This window comes from Oreochromis niloticus, linkage group LG10 (genome assembly GCF_001858045.2).
Source record: "Oreochromis niloticus isolate F11D_XX linkage group LG10, O_niloticus_UMD_NMBU, whole genome shotgun sequence".
NCBI classification, from domain to species: Eukaryota; Metazoa; Chordata; class Actinopteri; order Cichliformes; family Cichlidae; genus Oreochromis; species Oreochromis niloticus.
Window position 1 is genome coordinate 24,133,705 of NC_031975.2, and position 27,814 is coordinate 24,161,518.

Here is a 27,814-nt window from a genome sequence, read left to right on the forward strand (position 1 = left end):
AGTCTCTTCAGTGCCACTGGATTGTTTTGTTGTTCCAAGTCTTTTAGTCCTGTTAGAATGTAAACCCATGATGAAAAGGTCACATGTATCAGAATTTTTAAATCACAAAAGGCTTTAATCTGTAGGCACTGGGCGGAGCTATGGTGGCAATGCCATTTCAGCATGTAGATGTCTCAGCCCTGGAGGTTTATCAACCATGCCAAACTCACAAAGACCTGATTTCTGATAACTCCCGACGCTATGGCGGATAAATGGCATTCTCCAAGCCACCACAGACACGCCCGTTAACGAAACTACAAACGCTTCACCAAGCTTAGCATCACCAAGGTCTTTGGATGAGATTGAGAAACAAAGTTGATCAAATTGAATCCCTAGTAGTTGATTGAAACATAACACCCTAAAATAGCATAAATAGCCAAAATTGAGTTTTAAATTCAAAATGGTGAACTTCCTGTTGGGTTTCGGCTACGGCTCCAAGAGCTTTACGAGCATAAGTGAGCTGTGGGGTACACAAATAAGCAACCGTGCACTTTCTCAGTATCATAAAACATTTTATTTATTACACACACAAGAAAAAGGAAATATACACATAAAATTATAGACTGCAACTTCTGGAAATGTAAAACAAAAGCAGCTTTTGACAAAACAACAAGTGAAGAATATGAGCTTTTCCATGTTTCGGTCATGTATGTGAAAGCGAGCAACAGTAGTAACAGGCGAAAAGGCGGAATTTACAAGATGAGCTGCAATGGACTTTTTCAATTTCTAGTGTAAAGACTTGGTGCGCACAAGAAGTCCATCTTCTTTCAGTCCAGCTGTTAAAGCCATGTGCATTCAGGCACAGCCTCAAAAGAACATACTCCAACATATTTACAACACAAACTCCCGATTATGGGAAGAATAAGTGGCTTTTAAAATGCTGAAGGGTGAAGGAGAAAGGTCTGACAGAGTGCTCGACATGTTTTCTCCCAGTGAAGTGCAGCAACAGCGTTTCACTCGTGTTCACTCCGTTTGTTCAGAGATGTGAGGTGAGAAATAATTAATCCATCAAGAAAAGCCAGCAGGGCAGCAGAGCACACGTTACATAATTACAGCGATTCTTATTAAGCTCTGCTGTCAACTCCTCAGAAAACTAAATGTGCCTCGACTTTAAAGGGTCAGTTCACCCAAAATTAGAAACGTACTTTTATTCTGTGCAGATTATTTTTGTTTAGTTTGCCCCCCCCCCCAAACTCAAAAAACTTCCATCCTGGGAAGTTTTCATTAGAAGGCCCCCACATATTTCCAATTAAATTACCAACAGTAAGAGGGTCTAGAAGGAAAGTCATTTTTCAGAGCTCCCCAAACTAATTAGCACTCACCTAGAGGTGCAGTAATTATTCAGTAAATCTAGATAAAGAGGAAATTAACAGGCAAACTTTCTGATTTCTACGACGGTCATTTTTCACTCTCTGGGACCATTAAATACGCCAAATAAAAAATCCTGAAAAAATGATCCGTAGGATTAATCGAGAGAGTACTAAGTAAATGCCCTGCATGCCCCTCCATCGTGTCCTTGTAAGAACAGCAATCTCACTAATAGATACCACTACGTAAGCTTTTTAATTTGGGTGTACTAGCCCTTTAAAATTTGCACTTTTGTGCCTGAGTACAGCCCACCTACAGAAACTCTCCACAGCAGACGTGCTGACACGCCACATCAGGAACACAGAGGTGTTACTAATAATTTAAACAGAGCTACTGCCTCAGTTTCAGCTCTTCAATGCTCGCTCACTCACTGCAGACTTAAAACATGGAATAAAAAAAAAAAAAAAAAAAAATAAGAGGGCAGTTGTTTTAGTAGTGTTTGAATCTGTGGGAATGGAGAGGAGCAGGTGTGGATAGAGTCCAGTAAAGCTAACAAAGATTTTTACAGAATCAAGAGAAGACCCAAACTCAGACTGCTCCTTTAAATTAACAATAACTGATGAGCTGTCAGATGTGCTGTGTGTGTGTCGGTCTCTGCGGGCGGAGGCCCGTTGCCCTCCAGTCACTGGTGTTTATGCAGCTGTTGAAGTGAAAACACCTGCCTGAGAGTCTGAGCGTCACCGCGGAGGCTGCGGCATGCTATGAAGTTTCAGCCCACAGACTGCAGCGGCAGCTTCATAAACCACGTTACTCAGTTGTTCGTTTAGCCTTTTCAAATGTCAAATAAAGTCTGACGCGGCTGTTATTAGGAGGGAAGACATTTACATGACTTACAAGGAAAGCTAATGGCTCACCTCGAGAAAAAGAAAACGAAAACTGCGTGTTTGAAACGAAGCGTTTGAGCGGTGGATAAAGAGAGCCGAGTGGGTGAAGGAAGAGGAGAAGGTGCTGAGCCTGAAGGGCAGGAAGACTGAACTCTGCATGAACAGCACAGCAGTAGAAACACTAAACTCTTATTGACAGGCTACATATTATTTACATATATATGCTGTAGACAGGCCAGACTTAGAAAAGCATTTATACACAAGGAATTAAATAAAGTGACTAAAAAGCACTGCAGTCCTGCTTCTATGCACCTAACACTGTTAGAAATTCAGTCATTAAACAAACAGCAGTGTCGCCATTAGTACGTGGCTATTAAATAATGAGACTAACTGACTTACGTAAACCCAGTGTTGCTATATAACAGCCACACTGATGAGCAAAAAGCAGCACCGAGGGGTCAAACCCCCGAATGAAGACAAACCCAGAACAGAGAAAAACAACTTTAAAATCAAACTGTGATGTTGTTTGTCTTGAAGGGAGCGGCTCTGTTGTTTCTGCACAACATGAAGTGATGCCCTTAACAGTTATTTCATTAACTTATGCCATGGTCCTATAATGAAAACATTTAGGAAACTAAGAAAAAAGTGTTTGTTTTCAGTTCATGCATAACAAATAGTTTCTACTCTACAGCTCTGTGTAACTAGCACATGTGTCCTCTCCAGCCGTTATTGCGTCGTTATTGTGGCGTGAAGCCGGCGCTCTGCCGCGCTCACCTGTCAGCAGGTAGACTCATGTCATCAGACAGGAGCTGCTCTCCTGGAAGAAGTAAGGAGAGAAAACATGCCAATCTGTGTGTTACTCATAACACTATTACACTATTACAACACAAAATAAGCATCTGATCAGGAGACAAAAAGTACCAGGAAATTCCCAAACATCTGACTATTAAATAATTTTAGCTTGCAGTAATCCACAAATATACAGATGAGGGGGAAAAAAACAAAACAAAAACTGCCAGGGTCATAATCATTAGTCTCTCTGATGATGTGCATCATTTTTGCTGGATAACAGCCTGCTGTCTCACACACACATCTCCTGTGGGATCCCACTGACCTCATCCAGTTGCTCTCGTGTTTTAAAAAAAGTAATAAAAAGAAGTGGTGCTAATAATTATCAAATATACTCGTCCCCCAAAATCTGCGGGGACTACGTTCCAACAGCACCCGCGAACTGTGAAAACTGTGGATTTTGGATGTGGTCAAAGAAAATGCCTATAAATGCCTTTTTTAAAAGTTTAACCCCTAAATATGCATTTCGGCAGTATCATAGAGCTTTAAGAAGAACAAATGAAAAACACAAGAACACCGAGCAAAAGACTCAAGATGGCTACAGGTGGTAAACTGATGATGCGGGAATGCTGGACTCCATCTGCCAGAGATGCAGTAAGGAGAAATGCATAACCCTCTCGTACTGGCTACCTTTAAAGTACAGGGGGTAGGACACCATCCCAATCTGCATTGTCTTTAAAAAATAAATAAATAAAAAATAATGGAGGATATGTCCAGGGGTGTACATGAACTATTATTATTTAGGGTCTAAGGAACAATCTGCGAACAACTGAAGCTGTGAACTCTGTACATGAATACTATACACACACATACCAAAAAAGCGCTAGAGCAGAAAGAGAGGGAGGAGTGTGTAGAGCTGATAACCACCAAAGAAAAAAAAGAGGCAACGTTAATAGATTCTGCAGAACCTGAACAGTGATTTTAGTATCTACATCATGCACCTGGGCTCTGCCTCATTTCATGTTGTGTGCGCTAGTTACCTGTGCAGGGTGGAGTGTGGTTGTCGTAGCGAGAGTTGTTGCTCTGCAGGGCCTCGTCCTCAGTGTCGCTGTCGCTGCTTGTAGCCGTCACCAGGACAGACGCCGGCTGATCTGCAGACGAGACGAGAAAGAACGAGACCGTTACACGTGTGCAGAACTCTGTAAGTTCCAACTTCTCAGGCACGGCTCGCTCATAATTCAGTCTTACAGAATTCTTATTGAACTGATGGATTTCACAGAACATCAGTCAGAATATGGGAATGACTTTTCTTTTTTTAATTAAAGAAAGTATCATCAGGCTCCAACTTTGCAAACTTGTACCAAGACTAAATTAGACTGACTGACGGGGACACGGCCTTGTAGCATGACGCACAAAACCCTGCCTGGTATACAGGGAGCCAATCCAGATCATCACACACAATCATTCCTGAGGCTCGCAGTTAGAAGGTGAACCAACCTTCACATGACGGCAGCTGTGCAGACGGCCCCTCCGGCAAGGACTGATGGGAGTTTCCTGAGCTCTCAGATTCACAGTCCAACGCAGCTGCCCTGCAGCGGGAAGAAACGGAAGACTTATGGGACCCTGATGTGCAATAACACGGCTGTCTCTTGCAGATATAATTTTTCTTGTGCGTGGGGAGTCTCTGGGTCGTACCCCAGGCTCCTGCTGCCACAGTTTTTGCTTGAAGTCATGTAGCTCGGTGCTCCCAAGGTGAAGATGTCTTCCCTGGACCCCGAGGCCCCGTATAGCTGTTGCTCCATCGTATATTGCTGCTTAGAGGTGGAGGGCTGCTCTGATGCGGTGCTGCCGAGAGACACCAGGGGCCCCTGGAGGCTGTCAGCCTTCAGCACTCCTGGAGTGAAGACAAAAGCCAAGTCACGTGATGGAAAAGTGGGAATGTGCTAAGAAAAGATAAAACAGGGAGCTGAGTGGGTGTGACCATAAAGTAATATTGTGTATTATTTTTATAAAAAAAGCCCTGCTGGCGAATCCCAGAACCCATCAGTCATTAAACTGCAAATCAAATCTGGAAGCACTGAAGACGCTGTCATAATAAGTTTCCTTAGAACTCGAATAAAAGAAGCACTAGCGTAAACTTCGTCTTGAGGAGTGTGCAGAAATCTCTAAGTTCAACCTATTTGGGCACGGCTTGCTCGTGATTCATTAAAATCAGGAGTTTATCTTCTTTGGAGCATAAAAAGTGTTTCTTGGGAATCAACGTCAAAGATCGTGAGACGTTCAGTTTGAAAATTCCACTCTGAATAAGTTATAAATGCCTCTGCAATGAAGCAGGATTTTGTCTCATCCAGGTTCATCCTGGGTTTTCTGTACCATGGAGGAGGTTCACACTTCTCATCAGGGTATATCAGCTTTGTAACTTAAACTGCGAACGTAATTAGAGATCAACAGATATGAAATCACCGCCTACTGATTAATTCCTTGGAAAACAGCATCACCATTCCTGAAAAATCCCTCCGACCACTGTGTGCAGACAGTATTATCTAATTTCTTTCCGTTTCCCTGATGATCAGTAAAAAATATAAATTCTTGGAGAAAATTTTATTGTTTCATTATTTTTCTGTTGGCTGTTAATAATTTTTATCGTTCTACAAGCAGAGCTTGTATTTGCTGACCTTACATCCAGTGTGCATGCAAACCCAACTTTAAAATTAATTTAATAAAATACTTAATCTTCCGTATCTTTACACATATTTACACAGTTGGCCCACTTTCTTTCCAAGCTTCAAATAAGTTCAATTTCATTAACATAGTAGCTCTTTTACTCATCGCTGACTCATCTGGAGCAGCTGTGTTACTTTTATTCTGTATTATGGCTTTAACTTCTTCATATTTTTCAGAAATTATAGTTTAAAAGTCATCCGTTCAGTTGCCGATACACTAAACAGTGCGACTATTCAGATGCTGGCAACGCCAACCATTTTTACGTGAACGTTCATACGCAGATCAGGAAACCCTGGGATAACTTAAAAAAGTTACTAACCAGCTTTGTGTAACCACTTATCGTGATAGCCAGTGTTGGGGTGAGTGAATCCCTTCATACTGCAGGTTTAGGAGAGTGTACACTAATGTCTTTGGATATTCAGACTGTTTTAAAAGTGAACTAACTCCAGGCCACACCATAATACTGATATGAAAAGTTTTAAAAGCTCAACTTCTTAAACCACAATTTATGATGATTACATGACTCATAAAGGGGAGATCATGAACTGCATGTCTACAGGCTAATCTAATAAAGTCACCTATAAAAGTCAGGAATCAATTTTTTTTTAAATTCTTATAAAACTGGCAAACATTAGAAATGGATAAGTGGCAAAACAAACTATTTTTGCCATGAACAGAATTTGTGTTACTGTTTTTATGTCGGTGTTAAAACAGAAAAGCAACTAAAGAATCACAAACTATTTTGAGTCTTAATGGAGCAGTACAGGGGAGAGTAAATATAAAAATCAACTGCAGGAACTTCAGGATCCATCAGGTGGATACTTGACTGAGTAAAGCGCACTCAAGCAGTCGAGCTCTGCACCCCTAAATGTTCAGCACAATCACTGTTGATTCTCTAAAAAAATAAAAAATTAACCCTTCCCTATCCATATTTTGTCCAAACAGTTGTAAATGTTCACCTGAAGTGACGAAGTAACAAACAAATGATCACCTGACTCTGCCATTCGCCTTTATTGTACTTTAAAGATCAGTGTTTCGGTTTTACAACGTCTACTGTTCACGTCATTCTCACAGATTTGTATTCTGTTTTTTTGGACAATGTTACACCTTGGCTGTGATTTCATGCAGGTTTAAAGGAGAATTACAAAAAAACAAAACAAAACACTGACCCTCTGCTCCTCCCATCCCATCTTTAGGATGCAGGCTGAGCTCCGGAGCAGCTTCTGCTCCTCTCAGGTCTTTTTCCATCTCCTCTGGACTCCTCCTCTTCACAACCAGAGAGCTGCTGTCCAGGACAGGAGACAGAGACTTCCTGGCTGCACACAGAACACAGACACACAAATGTAATAATAATACTAATAATAATAATGATAAAAACCAAAAACCATATTGATTGTGCCAGCAGACGTCCCGTGAGCCTTGTTATCTGGAGTTTAGTCTAAAGATAGTAAGGCAGGCCTTCCTGGCTTAGTGTCTCAGGGTAATAGGGGAATATGGAAAGTAAACTAATCCATCTCTTGCTAAGACTGTGCCAAAACAAAAACAGCATAATTTGTCCTGACAAAACTGAATTTCAAAAAGTCCAAAATTTCTCTGAGCTCATTTTTCAAATGAAAAAAATTGGCCTGAATATCATCCACTGACGTTTCCCAGAGCTAGCAGGCAATGTTACAGGTTTTATGCAATGATTAGGGTTTAAAGAGTTTATTTCTCTTATAAGCTATTAATAAAGCTACAAATGATGTAAGGTTAGTTGGATACACAGAAGTAGCAAATACTGACTTTCAATGTTGTAATTCCCAAAAGATACAGAAAAAAAAAAGAAACTGAGGCTATGCCAACCTGTCAACTTGTTTCAGTTTTAGCAAGAGCATGTTAACCTGTCAGGTTTTAGCTTAGTGGATTCTGAGAGTATACACAATATAACGTAAACATCCTGTTCAAAAACAGCAGAGCAAAACAGCAAAATTTAGACCATGTAACATATAACATATTGGAATCATATAAACACTTAGCAATAAATGAGTAATAAAAAATACTGGTGGCCCCCAGTGGTGTCCCTTAGCCTTGTAGTAGATATACTTGTGGTATCAATTTCAAAATCCTATGTCGCCTTGTTCTAATGTCATCGCATTCAGAAGATTTTCAGAAAACTTGACCTCTGACCTCGAGGTCAAAGTCACCAGGCTGTGAAGCTGTCTGAGATTTTTAGTAGATGTAGCTGTGGTATCAATATTTGAAAATCTCAGGCGACTTCCTTCTTGAGTTATCGTGTTCACAAACTGGGTGTCCACACCACCCACCCAGCTGGGTGATGGCAATGGCCCATCAGCCTTTTGCAGCTGATGGGTAAAAACGATATGTCACTTTAATATTTGGCAGTATTTTATGTTTCTGACCCAGTCCGCTCAAAAATGCTGGCCATCTGTAGTGAGTTAGTCTATTTACTCTAGAGGCGAGTGTGATTTTTGCGACACTCGAGTATAACTTGGAAAACGTTAGCTTATAACCAACTACTGTTGTTGTTTAGCCGATTCATACTACTTCGTATGAGGGGCCGTACAAGCCAAAATTCATTCTTTCACTCTCACACACATACATTCTTCTTTCACACACATATATTTTCACTCTCACACACATACATTCTTCTTTCACACACATATATTTTCACTCTCACATACATATATTTTCATTCTTTCACTCTCACACACATACATTCTTCTTTCACACACATATATTTTCACTCTCACACACATACATTCTTCTTTCACACACATATATTTTCACTCTCACATACATATATTTTCACTCTCACATACATATATTTTCACTCTCACATACATACATTTTCACTCTCACATACATACATTTTCACTCTCACATACATACATTCTTCTTTCACACACATATATATTTTCACTCTCACATACATATATTTTCACTCTCACATACATATATTTTCACTCTCACGTACATATATTTTCACTCTCACATACATACATTTTCATTTATGCATTCCTACATTTTGCTCTCATTTACATGCATTCAATATGCATTTAATCTCACAAATAATATATGTATGTAAGAAGAGAATGCATACATGTCAGAAGAAAATATATGTATGTGAATGAAAGAGTATAGTGGAAACGGAAGGAGTTTAATGGAAACGGAAGGCTGGGTGTCTGTACCGCTGTGATTGGCTGAGAAGCACGCGCGGGTCACTTTCAAGTGTCTGACAGCATGGAGGGGGGAGAAGAAACTCGAGTTCTTCAGCAAGCTATCGGGGTGTTAAGAAATATTTTATCATCTCCTGAAACGGTCACATCGTTGTCCTCGTCACTTGATCGAGATGGGACGGGCTCAACTTTTTTTTTACGTGCGCTCAGAATAGTGGCACAAAAATAACGCCACAGTAACCCAGAAAGAGTAATATTTCAAACTCTGCCACTCTGTGCTTCTCTGCCACTGCCTCGTTTGAGTTTTGGACGAAATGGATTCTGAGATATTGCATTTCGTCATTTCGAGCTGATTGGAGACCAGAACAGCCAATCAGATATTTTTGCATCCAAGTCTGTGATTGGCTGGTTTTGTGGCACAAAAATAACGCCATAGGTCACAAAATAAACTTTTAAGATATTTTCATGCGAGAATGGTGCTGTGTAAACTTCAAATATCTGCTTGATTCATCAAGACATCACATATTTCCATAAGTGCTCTAACATTTTCGGAGATGCCTGTTACCTATGGCCTTATTTTTGTCCCACTATTCTGAGCGCACGTAAAAAAAATTTGAGCGCACGTAAAAAAAAAAGTTGAGCCCGTCCCATCTCGATCAAGTGACGAGGACAACGATGTGACCGTTTCAGGAGATGATAAAATATTTCTTAAAACCCCGATAGCTTGCTGAAGAACTCGAGTTTCTTCTCCCCCCTCCATACTGTCAGACACTTGAAAGTGACCCGCGCGTGCTTCTCAGCCAATCACAGCGGTACAGACACCCAGCCTTCCGTTTCCATTAAACTCCTTCCGTTTCCACTATACTCTTTCATTCACATACATATATTTTCTTCTGACATGTATGCATTCTCTTCTTACATACATATATTATTTGTGAGATTAAATGCATATTGAATGCATGTAAATGAGAGCAAAATGTAGGAATGCATAAATGAAAATGTATGTATGTGAGAGTGAAAATATATGTGTGTGAAAGAAGAATGTATGTGTGTGAGAGTGAAAATATATGTATGTGAGAGTGAAAATATATGTATGTGAGAGTGAAAATATATGTGTGTGAAAGAAGAATGTATGTGTGTGAGAGTGAAAATATATGTATGTGAGAGTGAAAATATATGTATGTGAGAGTGAAAATATATGTGTGTGAGAGTGAAAATATATGTGTGTGAAAGAAGAATGTATGTGTGTGAAAGAAGAATGTATGTGTGTGAGAGTGAAAATATATGTATGTGAGAGTGAAAATATATGTGTGTGAAAGAAGAATGTATGTGTGTGAGAGTGAAAATATATGTATGTGAGAGTGAAAATATATGTATGTGAGAGTGAAAATATATGTATGTGAGAGTGAAAATATATGTATGTGAGAGTGAAAATATATGTGTGTGAAAGAAGAATGTATGTGTGTGAGAGTGAAAATATATGTGTGTGAGAGTGAAAATATATGTGTGTGAAAGAAGAATGTATGTGTGTGAGAGTGAAAATATATGTATGTGAGAGTGAAAATATATGTATGTGAGAGTGAAAATATATGTATGTGAGAGTGAAAATATATGTGTGTGAGAGTGAAAATATATGTGTGTGAAAGAAGAATGTATGTGTGTGAGAGTGAAAATATATGTGTGTGAGAGTGAAAATATATGTGTGTGAAAGAAGAATGTATGTGTGTGAGAGTGAAAATATATGTATGTGAGAGTGAAAATATATGTGTGTGAAAGAAGAATGTATGTGTGTGAGAGTGAAAGAATGAATTTTGGCTTGTACGGCCCCTCATAACTTCGCATGTTGCTGGTCTCTAAAAACACACATAAAAAGTTGGTCACTGTTTTCAAGATTGCAGGGCAACATGGTGGCTCCCACCAACTGGTGCCCACTCTTATGCATTTTTAATGGATTAATTCTAATTATGGAAATTTAAAAGACGCAGAGTGAGTCTGACCCCAGATTTTGTCAGTGATGAACAGCTATACCCATTCAATAGATTTATTGTTCAAAAGATAAAGAAAAAAAAAAATATCTGTAGGTCATCATGTACATTTTCTGTGATCTCCCAGCACAGAAACGATGCTCTCTCTCTGTTATGTTCGTCTGCTTTTGCAAACCCCCCCCCCAAAAAAAGAAAAACCGTATTCGGGACAGCCCTACATATGAGTACCCTTGACAACTGACAGTGTGGCAACCCACACAGATTGTCCTCTCTATTCAGGTTTGCACATTTGCTGTGTACTTTGTCCACCAGAAAAATATGCCGTGTAAAAAGAAGCAGCATAGTTTTCACACAGCTTTTCATTTCTACATTGTTTTTTTCTTTATAAAAAGAATTCAATAAATTTATTTCCTCAAACAGAGATTGAGATCAACAAACAGACCAACTGTTGTGTGGGTAACCAGATAACTCAGATTCCCTGTTTGGTGGAAACTGTCACTGTTTACACATTAACACTGAACAGCCTGGAACAGCAGTCCTCACCGGGGCGGCAGGGTCTGGCTCGAGCCGCAGCTGCTCTGCCCACCAGGTCGAGCTCGCTGGGTTTATGACAAGCTGCCATCTCTGAATCGCTGTGATGAGACGGCAGCTCTTCAGTGCCGAAGGCCCCAGATGGGCCAGGCCTGGCTCTGCTGACCCCCGCGCCTCCAGCACTTGACACTTGACGTCGGCCATCTTGCTGCGGACCTCAGCCATCTGAGCCTTGAGGCGGATGAGGACCCCCGAGTCTGGAGCCGATCGTCGCACCACCTGCGGACGCCGCTCTCGTTCCTTCCTTGAGTGAGGATGAGCTGAAGACACAAGAAACAAGTTGGAGAAGCAGAAAAGGTGAAGCCCCAAACATATAGCTTACAACTATGTTTGGGGCTATGGTCTCAAGCTGCATGGTGGTTCAGGGACCAATCAGAGCCTCCCTGTTGGTATTGTGAAAAATCTAAACATCAAATGTACCTAAAGTGTTTTCACAAACTGCATGGCAGTTATGCTAAGTCCGGTTTAAATCCTCCAAATACACAGGAAAACACTTCAATGTTTCCTTTATTACCTCCTTTAACAGAGAATAGCGTCTCATAATTCACAACAAGTGGTGCAGCTCACATAAATGTTAATTAACAGTCTGTTTCCTATTTCATGCAATAAACTGCTGCACTAAAGGTCTCAATGTGGCAAACATCTTATTTTACTTTATATTGTTTTTTAATGACCTGTAAAAGTACATAAGATGAGATTTTTGTAGTCCTTCAGATCACTGTCGTTTCAGACTTAATAACATCTGCTGTTACATGGTGTGAGGGTAGTTTGTTTCCCTAAAAACTGTTTTTCTCTTTCCACCTTTCTTCAACGCTTTTAATCGATCAGGTCAAGAGAAAGTGGTTACAAAAGGATGCTGGTGGTAATGGTTTTGACCATTTGTAGCCATTTAAAAAGATAAAACAGGTGCTGATACGACTCCAGACAATTCTCAACTCCATTATTTTCTAATCAGGAACATTTTGCTAAAGTGTGATTGGTTAGATGTTCATTTTACGGTGCTGAACGTGCCACTTAAATTTTCATATAAACAAAAGAATTTCACTTACATTTGTTGTTATTCAAAAGCCTTACAGTATGTTCACATTAGTTAATATTACCCTGGGAGCCATTTGTAAGAATTGCGGAGGTTGTCTGTGATCTTGATCCTGTGTGAATTTGAGATGTCTGCAATTTTTAAAGAAAAAAAAAAAAACTACAACAAATTAGCTCCAATGTTTCTCCTAGCAGAGGTGCTGTGACAATATTAATCCCAAGCAAACTAATTTTGGTCTTTTTCTTTGTTCTTTTCACAAAATTCTTGGTGCTGGCTGCACCCTTCTTCCTCTTTCCTGTGAGTTTAATTTTCCACCCTGAAAATTAAAAATTAAAAGTTTGGCCTGAAGTATTTTAGATGTAAATTCTTGTCCATAGAAAGCAGCAAAACCTATTCATATCGAAAGCAAGTTCAAATCCATCAGAAGAGAAAAAGGATGAGATTGATAAGCATGCAGTGAGGAGCGCACACAGCAGTTATCAAGTAGATCATGATCAGTAAAACTTAGTCTGAAACTGATGACCACAGAGCAAAGTAAACTCCACTAAACAGAGATTTCGCTCATCCTGTATGACTCACACAAAAGTGGATGGGTGGAGGGGTGGGGTCACACGAGGCCCTCTGGTAAACCTAATCCTGGGCAAACAAAGTGTTTATCCCCAAAGCCTACAGAACATCCTACATGTGTTTTCTATGCTTAAATATGTTGAAACTAGTGCTGTTTACATGTTAACCTGTGATCTTACAAAGTGTTTTTTATTTTGAGGAACCCCTGTGTCAGAGTTTCAGTAATGACTCCCAGTTTAGTGGGATCTTGTCAGCATGCTTACATACCTTGGCTGTGGAGGAGAGACACCGGAGGCCGAGGCTGAAGACCCCACAGGGACTCCACGCTGCTGCGCTCCTTCAGATCCAGCAGCTGGATCAGAATGACTGGGTCGATCTCCAGGAGGCTGTTACCGCCTGACCCAACAGCACCGGTGGCGGCAGCAGCAGAAGCGGCAGCTCCACTGCCACTACTACTACGACCGGCAGCAGCTGCAGCACTACGGTGTAATGATCGCACACTGGAGCTGGAACCGCCTGCAGATCAGACACAAAAACAGGGTTTATATGGTTCATGTATAGCTGTGCTTAAATTAAAAGAGGAATAAGGGATTATTTAAGTGATTATTGCTCCATTTCTCCTTCCAAATATTCATGTTTATGTGTTATTTGAGCTGTTTCTTTATATTGGAGATCTGGTGCTGTTCATTGTTACTATAGGTAACTAAAACTAAACTAAATGTTATTGTGAAAAACCCTTTAGTTAACTGAAATAAAAACTTGATTCAAAAGTTAACATCTATAGGAAATATTGTGTCCTTAAGTCTTTAATATGGTTACATTTGCCAACACAAAGCCTGAGGAGGTTTTAGTGTCTGAACTTCTTAAATTTTTTTTAAAGAATTTCTTTTTCTTTTTTTTAATCTTTAGACCTACTGAATCTGGGATTCAAGTTTAAGTGAAGCTCAACAGAAACACTGATCTGGGTTCAAGCAGCAGTGAGTCATGTTATTATCTGTACAGTCCACATGAGTCTCTGATTGGCCGGGTTCCAGCTGCTGGGAGAGAAAATTCTCTAAAGGTTTTCCAGACAAAGAAACCTGCATCAAAAACAGAGTTACAAAACAGGCTGGAGTCTCTCGCTGAATTGTAACCTAATCATAAAAAAATAAAAATTACGCCAATGTGGGATGTAAACAATATGCAGCAAAGATATGTTCAACTCTGACATCCAACACCCCCTCCCCACACATGTACACACACGGACACCAAGTGCTTCTATATCGGCAGGCTGCGAGGGGCATGGTGCACCAACACTGACTCATCCTCTTCATGCCTTTCAACACCAACACAGTCAAACACGCCTGAAGGAGCCGCTTTGAGGTCCACCATCGTATCGCTGTGATCTGCCTCTACAGTTGTCAAACAACACAAATAGATTCCTAAAATTCTCAAACAGAGGCTGGCTTTTATTTGCCTCGACTAAGGAGACAACAGGGCCTTTATTTGAGAAAGGACAATAAATATTTGATGGTTACACTCCGTAAATGGAGGGAATTGTTCAGTAAACCCACTGGGCTTTTGTAGCAACTTTTAGATGAACATTTTTGCCATAAAAATAATCAGATTTAACGGTTTAACTGCCCTACTGAGTTACAATGAAAACAAACACCATATTCCATTTAAATAACTAAAATATATTAATTTATACTATTAACCACAAGTTACAGCCCTCTAAGAAGAACTTAAGCATTTAGAAATCTTTTTTTTCCTTTTTTAAAATCATGCTTTCATGTACTATGAATTAAGACTGGCTAAATTGCACTTGTATTTTGATTTAAGAGCTTCCATTTGATATTTCTAAGTAAGCAATAGAGGTTTATAATCAACTTTAATATGTGAAAATGTCCTTATTTAGAACATCCGCTGTAAATGTACAACATTACACCTTGAGTAATGTCCATATTTAATATTACTTTAATTGTGTTCTGCTTTATAGTCATGCATGATTGATTTCTCCTCCTGTTGATTTATAGTTAAGAATATATTAATGAAAACTTATATTAGGACAAAATTTGCAGGAGTAGAAAAAATAAACAGTTCTTTGTTGTTCAGTAGCATAAAAAAAAAATGTGTTCACAAATCACAGTTCTAAGTTTGTTTCTGTTTGCATAGGTTAAATAATCCTTCAGGAACATAACAATAAAGCTGACATCTGACATTTTTAACACTGTTGTGTGTTTAAAAAAAACAAACAAACAAACAAACAAAAAAAAAAAAACACGTCAGCTGTGGGAGACTCAAATCAAACAGTTTTGTGAGTGTTTTAAATTATACCCGTGGCTCCAGCCAAGTCATCAGGAAGCTCTCCTTCTTCTGTGTCCAGGTTGCCGATGAAGTCGACATCATTCTCCCCGGACCTGTGAAAATATTTCTGTCAGCATCCATTTCTTCGGTTTAACAAAGAAACCAAAGCCTTCTTTATGAAATTACAACCATGCACATTTTTTGTAGAAAGTTTCACAATAAAGCCATTTCTGCTCACATGGTCTCCTCGTCTATGTCATTCTCCTCAGTGTTGCTGGTGGCTGTGGAGCTCCCTGAAGTGCTGCTGCCATCCAGAGGGTTCACCTCCTCTTCTGTCAGACAGTCCACCTCCAGGTCACCGTCTGACAGCTCCTGGACAACAGAGGAGCCAGGCGATTAATGAGCTGTACCCCGTGCAGGAAGACACTGGATCCCAAAACCTCCAGCTCTTATTCATTTGATTTTTAATTAAAATTCAATGAAATGCCCCATAAAAAGAAAATCTGAACATCAATAAATTAATAGCTTCATAAATAAAATATCTAAATAATACTAAATAATTAGTAGTTTTTGACATAGTCATAAAACCTCCAGTGAAACCATGATGCCCATCACCTAAGAAAACCTGAATAAGCTCAGCTATGCACAGACACTCAAATAAGAAAACATTAAGAAGCCAATCAGCTGGTTTTTCAAAGCCAAGCAGTATTTTCCACCCTCACATTAGAGTCATCATGTTGTGTCCTCTCTTCTTCTTCTCCTTTCTTAGTGTTGCTCAAAGTGGTCTGAATCTCATCATCACTCTTCACCGAGCGAGGGTCTCTTTCAGAGGTCGTGGTGCCTACAGCGAGCCTCAGGTCAGGAGGCGAGGAGCTGCGTGAGGTCTGACGGCGAAATAGCTCGATAGCGAGCCTCTGGAATCAGAAATACAGAGATTCAGGGAATATTTTTCAGCTCAAAATAAACAGACACTTAATTATGGAAGCAACTCCAACTAGATGAGTCAGAGTGACTCAGAGACTTCATTTGGCATCTTTGAAAACTTTGGAATCTGTTTACTCTAAAACAATAGCTGACAAGAGTCAGCGAATCCTAAATTCAACAAACAGTTAAAAAAAACCCCAAAAAACAACATACCTATAAATATAGAACACAAACACGGACAGACAGAGTACCTCTTTGAGATTGTTGATCTGCTGGATGTAGCCACTCTGGGCCGACTCCAGCTGGCTGATGTACCAGTACTGATCTCGGCACTTCTGGAAAAAGGTAGGTGAGCGAACCTGATAGCTGAGCAAAGAAAACCAATGACACTCAGTCACACTGGGATAAAAGATCTCCAACTCAACTTGATTCGACATTATTAGAATGGTGCATGCGTGTTCTCACCGGAGGACCAGTGTGTCTGTCTGCATGTTCAGGTATCCCTCACTGGCTAGAAGATCAAGCCTGAAGAAGCGGTTGTAGCCCCAGCATTCACCGACCTCAAAGTCAGAGGCAAACTCCCGAATTATGTTCTTTGTGGGGTCACTGGAGGCCTGATGGACCATCTCCACACGGTACTCATATCTACGCATATCAATGACAATATCAACACACAGGAAATGCAGCAAAAGCAGAACTTATCCAGGAGTTTTAGAGGATGTATTTCTTTAAAGAACTGAAAGACAATGAACGGATATTTAACACACCAAACTAGAAGTGATTAGTTTTTCAACCCAAAAGGTAAGTATTATTGAGTCCAAGTAGGATCACCTGATTTTGGTATAAATCAGCTAAAAATTACAAAATTTGATGTAGTTTTCTAGTTAAATATTCATCCAGGGGTTCCCCTGTAGCTCCCCTGGTTGAGGAGGTAACACATGTACAAAGGGTTATGGCCCTCACTGCAATAGTCCGGGTTTAACTCCCCAATAAAACTAATTTTGGTGCGTCACTCAACCTCTCTGTCCACTTTTTAACGGTTTACTCTTTAAACATGAAAAAAAAAAAAAGTATCATCTCCTCACTAATGCCAAATACATTTTTCAAACATCCAAAATCATGTAATGTAATGGTTTTTGTTATCCTGTGTATCTATTAGGACCAGATTTTCATTTCATTTTAAAACAACCTTGACAATTCTATGAAAAACACTGGCTGCATTATAACTGAACATTTTTAATCTGTGCGTCTTCCTGCATGTTAACTGTAAATTATTCAAATTGGACTTTAAACCTTTTACGCAAGTCAATTTTAGCCCCAGGCTTGACTGTAAAAAAATAAAAAATTGTCACAGAAAGAAAACAGAGCAGAGGAAGAATTTATTGAAAGAGCAGTCAAAGTACAACAAAATATTACATACTTTGATGTTTCGGGAAGTCCTGCAGACAGTTCGAGGAACACAGACAGATAGTTTCCACGAACCACACCGTTACCATCCTGCAGAAACACAGAGACATGTGCTGCTTTAACAAAGACAACGTGATTTCTGTCTAAATTTCTACAGTTACAATAACCAATCGATGTCAGCTAGAACTGCAGCCAGGTTTTAAAAGGAATACATCAGCCGTTTTAAACTCACTGGGTAGACTTTGAGTCTCCAGCACAGGCCAGAGATCTGCAGGGGAGGGCTATAGACCGGGTCAGCCCGCTGCCTCAGGGTGCTACAAACAAACACACATATCAAATGAGCTGAAACCCCATCAGGATGTTTTGATAGATTTCCCATTTGAAGCTTTTAACTGGTTATTATTTTTACTCGGACTCATTTTATTTTGCATTTATATTTGAGTTTAACTTGTAACATTGTAATAGTGTGTAAAGAGATTTTAATCTCAAGGAACGTCTTAGTTAAATAAAGGTTAAATAAATTAAAAAAAAAACCACAAACAGCACCTTACATCTTTCCATAGTTTATAAAATCCTCAACAAAACTTAATGATGGTGTTTGAAGGTTGGGAGAAGCTGATGTCTGTCAGAGTCAGAGCGCCTTATTTGTCACTATGACCAAATGCAGTCTCAGAGATTTACCTGAAGTTGACTAGAACAAAAGTGCTGGAGTCATAGGCAGGAACCAGCTCACTGAAAGCACAAAGAGGAAAGATGACTGCACATAAAAGCACAATAATTAACCTGTGGTTTACAGTCACTGTCAGGTCATTCCCTTTAGTATTATGAGCCATAAAATTTAATCGATTGATTTTAAAAAAACAAAAACAAATGGGAATCTCCTGCCACATAACATTTATTATTGATGATAATTTCTGTTATCCCTAGTAGCTACGGTATTTTGTTGCATCCTTCCTGGACCATGAAAAGTGTCCGGTGTTGCAGCTGAGGATATTACCTGGTGAAGTCTGGAGGAACGGGCGTGGTGACGAAGGACTGCATGGGTTTCCGGTGGACCTGCTGGAACATGAGGAGGATCTCTGGGCTCTTTGAGATCAGTTCGCTCTTACTGCAGGAGTGAAGCTGTTCAGCACAAACACGATACAGGAAAATCATCTCGTTAATGCCAGCAAGCAGCTAAACAATCAATGATGTGTTGATTTTTGCTCAGAAAAAATAAACAGGTAACTGATATTCAACTACATTTTTTACTTACTTCAGTATCAGAAGAAGCAAAGTTAGAATATAAAAGTTCATTCCTTAAAACAAAAACAAAACAGTCTCCCACCTGACCCCCTCAGAATCTGATTCTTTTGTACAAACATTTTAATAAATTTAGAAAAATTTTACATTCATGCTATGAATATCTATGAAAAAATAAAGTGCGACTTTTTAATCACTTTAAGGACCTGTAGCTCATATTGTGTGAATGTCCTCTTTTAGAATATTTTTTGGAGGCATCCAAAGTTATCGTACACAATAACTTTGAGATGGTAAATGAGATGACCCATCGCTCAACGCTGCCAGTATTTCTGTATTTAATGTGCTGTAGTATTTGCTGGCTGCTACTCTTAGTGCAGAAAAGCTCATGATTCATCACATCACATTGTAAGAAACAATCGTGCAAATACAACATGCCTGCTCGCCCGATTTGTCGTGCAACATGCTCTGCTACTCAATAATGAATAAAACAAGTTCCCACAGTGTAAAATAAAGTGCTTACAGTGAATTCTCACCAACTCTGCAGCCATTACCTCATACTTTTGGTTTTATAGCTTGCAGATGTATTGTTTGGATACACCTCAAATTAGTTGTTTCCTTTTTAAAAACAGTTAAGAGCACAGTTGAAACTTTTAAAATACTGCACCAGACACTTGCTATAAGAGAGGATTTAAAATATACCTTGACCTTAAAGACTGGAATAGTGTTGAATCAATGAGACAGCATGTGCTGCTGTATTGTGTGTGGGGTTTCTCAGCTTTAATATTACACAACTAACAATATGCAGTAGAAAAAAACTGAATGGAGGCTTTGATCTGCTGCAGACGACCAACCTGATGCTCCACCTCCTGCAGCAAAGACTCCAGCAGCTCCGTCTCCTGGGTCAAGGACGTCTTCTGGCCTGATGGGGAGGAACGCAGTTCTATTTTCAGTACTCTTGTGCTGAATGTCAGCCCTGATGGAAGCTGCTGAGAGCGAGTGTGTGGGAGTGCAGGTTGTGTATGTGGGCGCCAAGTGCACGGATCCACTCAGTCCAGATAAATATTTCATATGTATATTACCCGCAGCTATAAAGGGCGCCTCTCACTGCTTTCAGTGGGGAGTCTGCGTGTTTTGTTGGGTGAAGGTCTCGACCTTTAGACACATTTTAGAGCCAGTCTTGCAACAACAAGAAAACTGAACACTGCCTTGCGTCTTTAACCTGTTAAAATGATGCTTATTCTATTGGGAATGCATAACCTGGTGGTGACAGAACTGGGATTAATTTATTTAACTGTTGACTATTAATTAATGACTACAGTTAGTAAGGGTGACCCTAACACACCATTCTCTTCAGGTGACTCTAAATGTGTTTTTTCAGCAGTTTCATCTCTTATTTTTTGCAAAATACTGCTGAATGCTCTTTAATTCATGTTTAATTGCATTTTTAAATGGGAAAAAGATATTATGTCACTCCTGTCAGCAAAACGTTCAGTTTTTTAAAATGCTAAATTAGAAAATTAGAGTGGACAGCCGAAATCTGGTCATCTCAGACACGCAGTTCTGTCCGTGGGCGACGAAGCCCCACCCACCTGCTTTTCAGCCAATCAGAAGACAATTGTTTGACCTTGTTCTAAACAGAGTTTGAACCGTCTAACAGGCTGCAGGACATCTTTTTGAACAGCTAATCATGCAAAGCCACTCTGGTGAAGTCAAAAATATGCAGATGAAAATGAGAATAATGTGTCCTCTCCTGTAGCCTAAAAGCCAGTCATTCAATTCAGCTTACCAGAGTTCTATCAGTATTTTTACATAAAAGTAGGCAAAGTGTTCAGACATGGAAATAATGAGCTTGAAAGTGGTTAAAAATGTTTTTAAAATAAGATTTAAGGTCAACTGTTTTTCAGATAAAAGCAATGCACTGAAATTATGTCTCATTAATTAAATTGAAGGTTAAAATGTATATAAAAAGCCAAAAAAGAAAAAAACATTTATCAGGACATCTGCTTTTGACAGTGAGTGTGTGCGCACAGTGCGAGTCCTACCCATGAGGGTGATGAGCTTATTCTTGAGCTGGTTGTCCAGACGAGCGATCATCATTTCCACGGCGTTTCGTATCTCTCGGACCCTCTCGTCTTTGGCACCCCTGACTGCCTCAACGTTCCTCTCCTGACCCATCACACAAACACACAAACACACACACACTCAACTTCACTGACAAGCTTTTATTAAAACAACAGTGCCATCTGCTGGATGTCAGCAATACAGTACACCCATACTGACTAAACTCTTTTCTTAAATAAATCTGACTAGGGTTGGAATTAACTGGTTTAGGCTGTGGATTTGATATCATTTTGAAGTCTAACCCTGTGTGTTGATAAGGACTGTTGTGGTCGCTATATCACAATATCACATCTATCATTGGATGTGAAGCATAGAAAATTGGGGGGGTAACAAAATAATTCCACTTATATGATTTATCAAGATGATATTTCATTTTCGAATGGCAGTATAATCACAATATACCTCGAGCTAAAATTTGACTACTATGACAATCTGGGATATGGAAATCAGATTAATGCTGTCCAAAAATTCTGGTCTAACAGACGAACATGAAGGTATCCTGAGGCTATAGAAGCATCCTAAAAACTCTCAGGATACATCATTCAATAGACACACAAACCAACAAAGTCAGGCACCATCACAGAAAGCATTTAGCCTTTTAAACAGGAGAGTGAGCTCATCCTCTCCCAGGACTTATTATATTCAAACAAAAAGCAAAAGCAGACTCCACAGACACTGAAACACAAGCTATGACGCAAACAGAGTGTTTTTGCTTTGTTACTGACTTGCACTTATTTCAGCATTTATGGGCATTATAATTTATTGTGTTATATTTTATTATTATCTATTCTTTGTTTCACCTTTCCTCTCACTCTGTCCATCATGTCAGGTGACATGATACGTGTGAAGAAGCAGGCAGAGAGTGGATGCTTTCATAAGAGAGAGGGAGAGAGAGATGGGCAGTCTTCATACAACTCATCTATGTGCATCTTTCAGAAGTATCATGATAAGAGTTCCCTGAGTTCACTGCAGTTTGCTTTAATGTCACTGCTCAAATTGAGAAGGCCAGAGTGACCCTCAGGTACTCCTGAATCCCACCACTGAACTACAATAATGTAGCAGTTTAATCACACAAATAATGACCAAGAAACACTGCAAAGTGCTTTGTCGGGACATTTCATGCTGTACCCCGTGGAAGTTAATAACCTGAAACTTTAAAGTGGGCCTCAGAGGTCCTGAGCTAAAACAATTTCCACAGGCTCTTTGACTTAAGCTTTCCTCTACAAGTGGGTCATTAATTGGGCTTTATGGATTATGGAGCTGATTTTATTTCTTTGTGCAAAACAAAAATACTAGTTATTTTTTATATTAATTTCAGAAAATAAAAACATTTATGCATTTTCTGCATCAAAAAATGAATGCGTATAAATTCCTGTGGCAGACAGTGTAACACATTTGCTTATCATAACAGTGGCTTGTAAGATACCGTAATACATATAAAACCCATTCCTTCAGCAGAGAATCTAAACTCTACTTAAAGCAGCATAAGTCACCATGGTAATCTAGACAGCTAAGAAGAGACACCTCTGTAATACTGAAAACTGACTTTGCCTCAAGATAACTCGCCAACCCATTAATAATTCTTCATAGCTGAGGGAGAGAACATCCCTCAAGTCCCATGAATGTCAAGAAGAGTTCAAATATGCACTAAGATACGAATCTGCAGTTTAAAAGATTTACTGAAGAGGTGAAGGTGAAGAGTGATGAGTGCACGAAACAGGAGTTTGATCTGAGAGGACAGTAAATATCAAACTATTGAGCATTTGTTGTTCATAAGAGAAAAAGCAGTCCTCACCACTTCCTGCACCAGACTGATGAGCTCCATGAGGCGGCGGCGCAGCTTGGCAACCTCCTCCTTCACTTTGGTCACATGCTGCTCATAAATCTCCACCAGGGGCTTAAAGGTGTGGCCGCCGTGCTGGAAGCAACCAAAACAGCAAAATTCAACGGACGCCATCTGATTTTTACGTAACGGAAAACTCATTAACGTGGGCGTTTCTGACTTCGCCAACTATTATATAAGTGAAGCATTACCATGCCTCCCCACAGGGCACACTGGTGACAGATGCATTTCTTACAGGTCCAACAGAAAACACTCAGCTTCTCGTGATGGTTCTCACATCTGCAGAGCAACAAGACAACCACTGTTTATTTCCCTCAACTGTACCAAATATTATTATTATTCTTTGAGTTGAGCATCACAGAGCATTTATAAGTATGAAGAGGAATTTAAGGAAGACAGGGATATAAAAATGACAGGAAACCTTTCAACTCAGAGAACAGGACTGGGACTGAAAGAGACTTGTCAAGAACTCACTTGTCTTTATCGTTGTCCTCGTGCTTGGTGAGGCTGCAGAGCTGCAGGGTGTCCAGCTGCTGGGTGACCTCCTCCGCCCAGCGACAGTTGACAAGCTCCCTCAGTTGAAGTGGAGCCCTGTACAGAAGAATGCACACACATATTTTAATAACTGCATAGCTATTCCACACTATGAAGCAGATCAGAAAGTTATCTTGAGGCTTTTTGCCTGTTTTGCTATGTTTCATCAGTTTTATTGGTGTTCTCCTTGCCCATAGGATATTCCAGTGGTAGACAGTAGTACATGCCACAGTTGCTACATGGCACCACACATGACCGATTCTTTGTAATCTTACCTTTCAAGTGTTTGACTAAAGACATAATATGCTTTATTGTCTTGGTGAATGAACTCACATCAAATTCATATGTATTCCACGCTGTTACATTGTGAGTTGTATAGCTCTTACTGTTTTTAGTCATTACTCTGGTCTTACCAGGTACCTTATGAGTTCAAACAAAATTAATATGGACCTTGAAATATTCCACCAAATGTGATGAGATATATGAAGCAGATGTGTGTTAGCAGGTGCTTACCGACAGTGTGGACACTGTGCTCTCTGCTCCGTCAGCCATCGCTGTTACACAGGAGAGATTTCAGCTTAAATACAAGCAGCACAAACAGTCTGCCAAAGATTCATGATTCAGGACAGAGTTGGAATCATTTTATATTTTTTTCTTATTTGTACATTTCTTATAAAGACCAAGGAAAACTAAACTACACAAACTGATCCTACTGAGTGTGAGGATAAGCAAAGACTGACTCATGTGAATCATCAGCATCACACTGCTGCAAGGGAACAGTAACAACTATCAGTCTAAGAACTAATATAAAGGTGGTTATTGACTTGATAAGTCATCCCAGTATTTATCAATCTAGCTATAAAACATGAAAGAAGTAGTGGTGGCAGCACATGACCAATCCCAAAACCAGTCACCATCAAATTTTACAAAGATAAAAATAGCATTTAAAAAAAAAACACAAAGATCTTAAACACATAATAATGGCATTGTAAAGCGCTTTGGGTGCCTTGAAAAGCGCTATATAAATCCAATCCATTATTATTATTATAACTGTGGGCTGAAAGATACACAGGTGTGCTGTACAGTGTTTAGATTATTATTTTTTTTAAAAAGTGCTGTCTTAATGTTTGTGTGTTCTTTAAGGGTTTGGATAGTAAGACTGAAAAAGCTCTACATAAATCCCAACTGTGTGATTTAACAGACTTATCTGTATCACCGCTTTATCATTAATGGCTCAATCACATTAGAGTAAAAATAGGACATCAACCTCATTTTAAGTAGGAAAAGGGAAAAAAAAAAAAATACAGCCTGCTGCCGGGTGACTTACATTATCTTATTTATTTATTCCCCACATTCAGTGATTGATTTCAAGTAGTTGCAGAAAGCAGTTGGTTGCCCAGAGGCTGAGTGTGAAACACCCTCAACCAGTAGGTGACCACTTTTAATCACAAGGTGGCTGCACAGTTTGGCTGCTGGGAGGAAACCTCTCAAATAATTGTGGTCTAACTCTGATTCTGTGATCACTCATGGACAGATTGGCAAAGTTTTGCAAATATCTGCCGTCTATAAAAACAGATTAGCGACACGGTGCAAGCAATCTGAGTTAGTATGCGCTAATAAACATCTGCAACATGTCCTTCTGCAACAGGGGACTCCACAAAAATTGTTGGCAACTGGTTGCATTTGGTTTATATTCCTGTATAAAACCAAGGTTGTCAAGTATGTATGTTGTTTTGTGACCCTTGTCTTTGAAACAACTATTAGAAAAGCAACATGACTGTACGTTTATTGCACATGGTCGCAGTAATTTTGGTCACGTTGCAAAATTGATTAGATAATTTACTTGTAAAAACTGAATGTAGAGTTGTGGAGTGAGGAGAACATTTTCTAATCGCTGCCATGTCTGAAAAGACTCACTCGTATACAGCTGAAGCAGCAGAGTTTGGAGCAATGTGGACAGAGGCGAGCATCCCTCAGTTTCTCCATGCAAATGAAGCATCGAAACACCTCAGCGATGCTCTGTACAGGGACAGAAGAACGTTTTAAGCCGACTACAGCCACAGAACTCAACACCACAGATTATGAAGATTAAACCATGCACATTACATGAATCTGGGAAGTAATACACTACACAATACAATATATAATGTAATACATCATAGAAGTCTAACAGGGAAACTGACCTCAACACTTTGCTCATCCATTTCAGCCAGTTTGAAGTTCTGGGCCTCACAGACAAGTCAAACAAGTATTCTAAAAATGAAAAACAGTATAATGTTATATGAATAAACAAACTGTCCTCTAGTTGGACAGTTGAAAGTAGGCACCTGACACCTGAGATCAAGGTTTGCAGGATTTGAAACCTCACAAGGAGTTCAGAAGGTTTACAGATGTGATGTAGAAACTTGATGGCTTTACTGCAAGCACACTGAGAATGGACTCTTAATTTTTGCTTTAATTACTTACATTTTTTAAATGAAACATCACTGCATAGAAATAGTGTTTTTAATCCAATTTAGTAATTTTAAGGCTTTCTAAAACAAGTAATATTACTTTTTAAAATAAAAACATCACTTAATTGTTAAGTTTAAATCTACACTCAACAGCCACTTCAGTATTACCCCCATTCAACTGGTAGTTAACACAAATATCTAATCAGCCAAACACACAGCATCAACTCAGTGCATTTAGGCATGTAGACATGGACAAGATGACTGATGGGAGTTCAAACCCAGCATCAGAATGTGGAAGAAAGGAGATTTTAGTGACTCTGAAGCATAGCTGTTGGTGCCAGATGGGACCTATGAGTGCATAACACGTTGAACCTTGAAGCAGAAGATCAGAAGACCACACCCGGTGCCACTATTGACAGCCAAGAACATGAAAATGAGGTTCACCAAAACTAAACAGGACAACAGAAGATTGTTGAATTTAGTGTAAACAATTGGTGCTATAACGATGTGGGGGACATTTTTTGGCACACTTTGGATTCAGTATACTATGTGAACGTCTTTTAAACACCACACTGAGTATTGTTGCTGAATATGTTCTAAAAGGTGCTTCTAACGAGCTAATGTGCCATGTGAAAAAGGTCAAATCCCCTCAAACTCGTTTTTTGAGCATGACAACGAGTACTCAAATGTCATTTACAGTAATCAGTCCAGTACAGTACCTTTGGGATGTGATGGAACAGGAGATTCACATCATGCATGTGCAAATGAAACACCCGCAGCTGCGTGATGCCATCATGTCACTATGGACAAAATCAAAGGAATGTTTCCAGCAATTTATGCCACAAAGAATTAATGCACTGCTGAGGGCACAAGGGGGTCAAACCTGGTACTAAGAAGCTGTAAGGTAGCTGGTGAGTGCATATGGTCTGGCAAGTCTGGAGCTTATTTTGCAACTTTAAAAAGCAATTTACTCAAATACATAATAAAGAGAAAGTAGCATAAGTTTTATTAATTTATTTTTATTAATATTTAATTATTTCTTGTGCAAGCAAAAATGGCACATCTTTTACTTTGTCATATCGTATATTAAATGAGGTTTGGGAGGTCTGGCCACATAAACATCCAGGAATGTGCAGTAGTAAACAGCAGTTTTTCCAGGTATTTTTTTTAATATTATTATTATTATTTAATATCCGAGTAAATGGGGAAAACGATCAAAACTGTCACCCTTGCAGCTCTAATCGATACTCAATAGTTGCAGGTGGTGAAGATGAATGTACACCTCATTAACATCAGTGCAACTGTGTCTGTGTAGCACAACACAGACAGTGGGCTCGCCTACATTAGCAACAACATGACGGTTCTGAACGGCAGCCTGCAATCTGTGCCAGAGGCCCAGCATCAGCAGGCACACAACCAGTCCGACAGCAGCAATGGCAGCAGCTATAGATGGAAGGAAGAGATACCCTGAGAGTAGCATATAGCAGGATAGCCTGAATACAAAAACATATATAAGTGCGTGTATGTATATTTACATATATATCTATGGAGAGAGAGAGAGAGAGAGAGAGAGAGAGAGAGCTGTCATAGCTAGCTTGCTCGCATTAGCAGGGTGGTTCACTCACCTACACGGAGACTCGGCTCTGTCCACCCCGCCAGATAAACAAACCACTGCTAACGGCTACATTATAATATATTACAACACCTCCGTCGCGTAAAGCATCGCAAAAAATGAAAAAGACTAAACTGCTACTCAAATTTAGCTGCGACAAAGTAAACCTCACACTTTGCCGCACCAGGGATGGTATACAGCTGCCTTTCTACCCAAGCTGAAGATGTAACAGCGGTTGCTGAGAGGCTGTTTGTCCCCTAGCAATAACCAATCGAATGGCTTTTTTTCTTCTT

At 39.6% G+C, this 27,814-nt stretch overlaps 1 protein-coding gene across 1 annotated transcript; it reads right to left on the minus strand.

Moving 5' to 3' along the window:
* Positions 1-530: 530 nt before the first annotated feature.
* trim37 (tripartite motif containing 37) lies at positions 531-27,789 on the minus strand. Its single transcript, XM_019364076.2, is given in 28 exon segments — positions 531-3,048; positions 4,061-4,171; positions 4,518-4,609; positions 4,716-4,914; positions 6,914-7,060; positions 11,449-11,596; positions 11,599-11,756; positions 13,367-13,615; positions 15,416-15,498; positions 15,624-15,757; positions 16,108-16,299; positions 16,561-16,675; positions 16,775-16,954; positions 17,730-17,806; positions 17,949-18,030; positions 18,398-18,448; positions 18,714-18,838; positions 19,810-19,877; positions 21,001-21,124; positions 22,875-22,997; positions 23,114-23,201; positions 23,397-23,513; positions 23,970-24,010; positions 25,374-25,475; positions 25,640-25,709; positions 26,629-26,709; positions 27,252-27,352; positions 27,535-27,789. Coding segments are annotated over 25 exon segments (2,874 nt in total). The 5' UTR covers positions 25,661-25,709; positions 26,629-26,709; positions 27,252-27,352; positions 27,535-27,789; the 3' UTR covers positions 531-3,001.
* Positions 27,790-27,814: the final 25 nt, after the last annotated feature.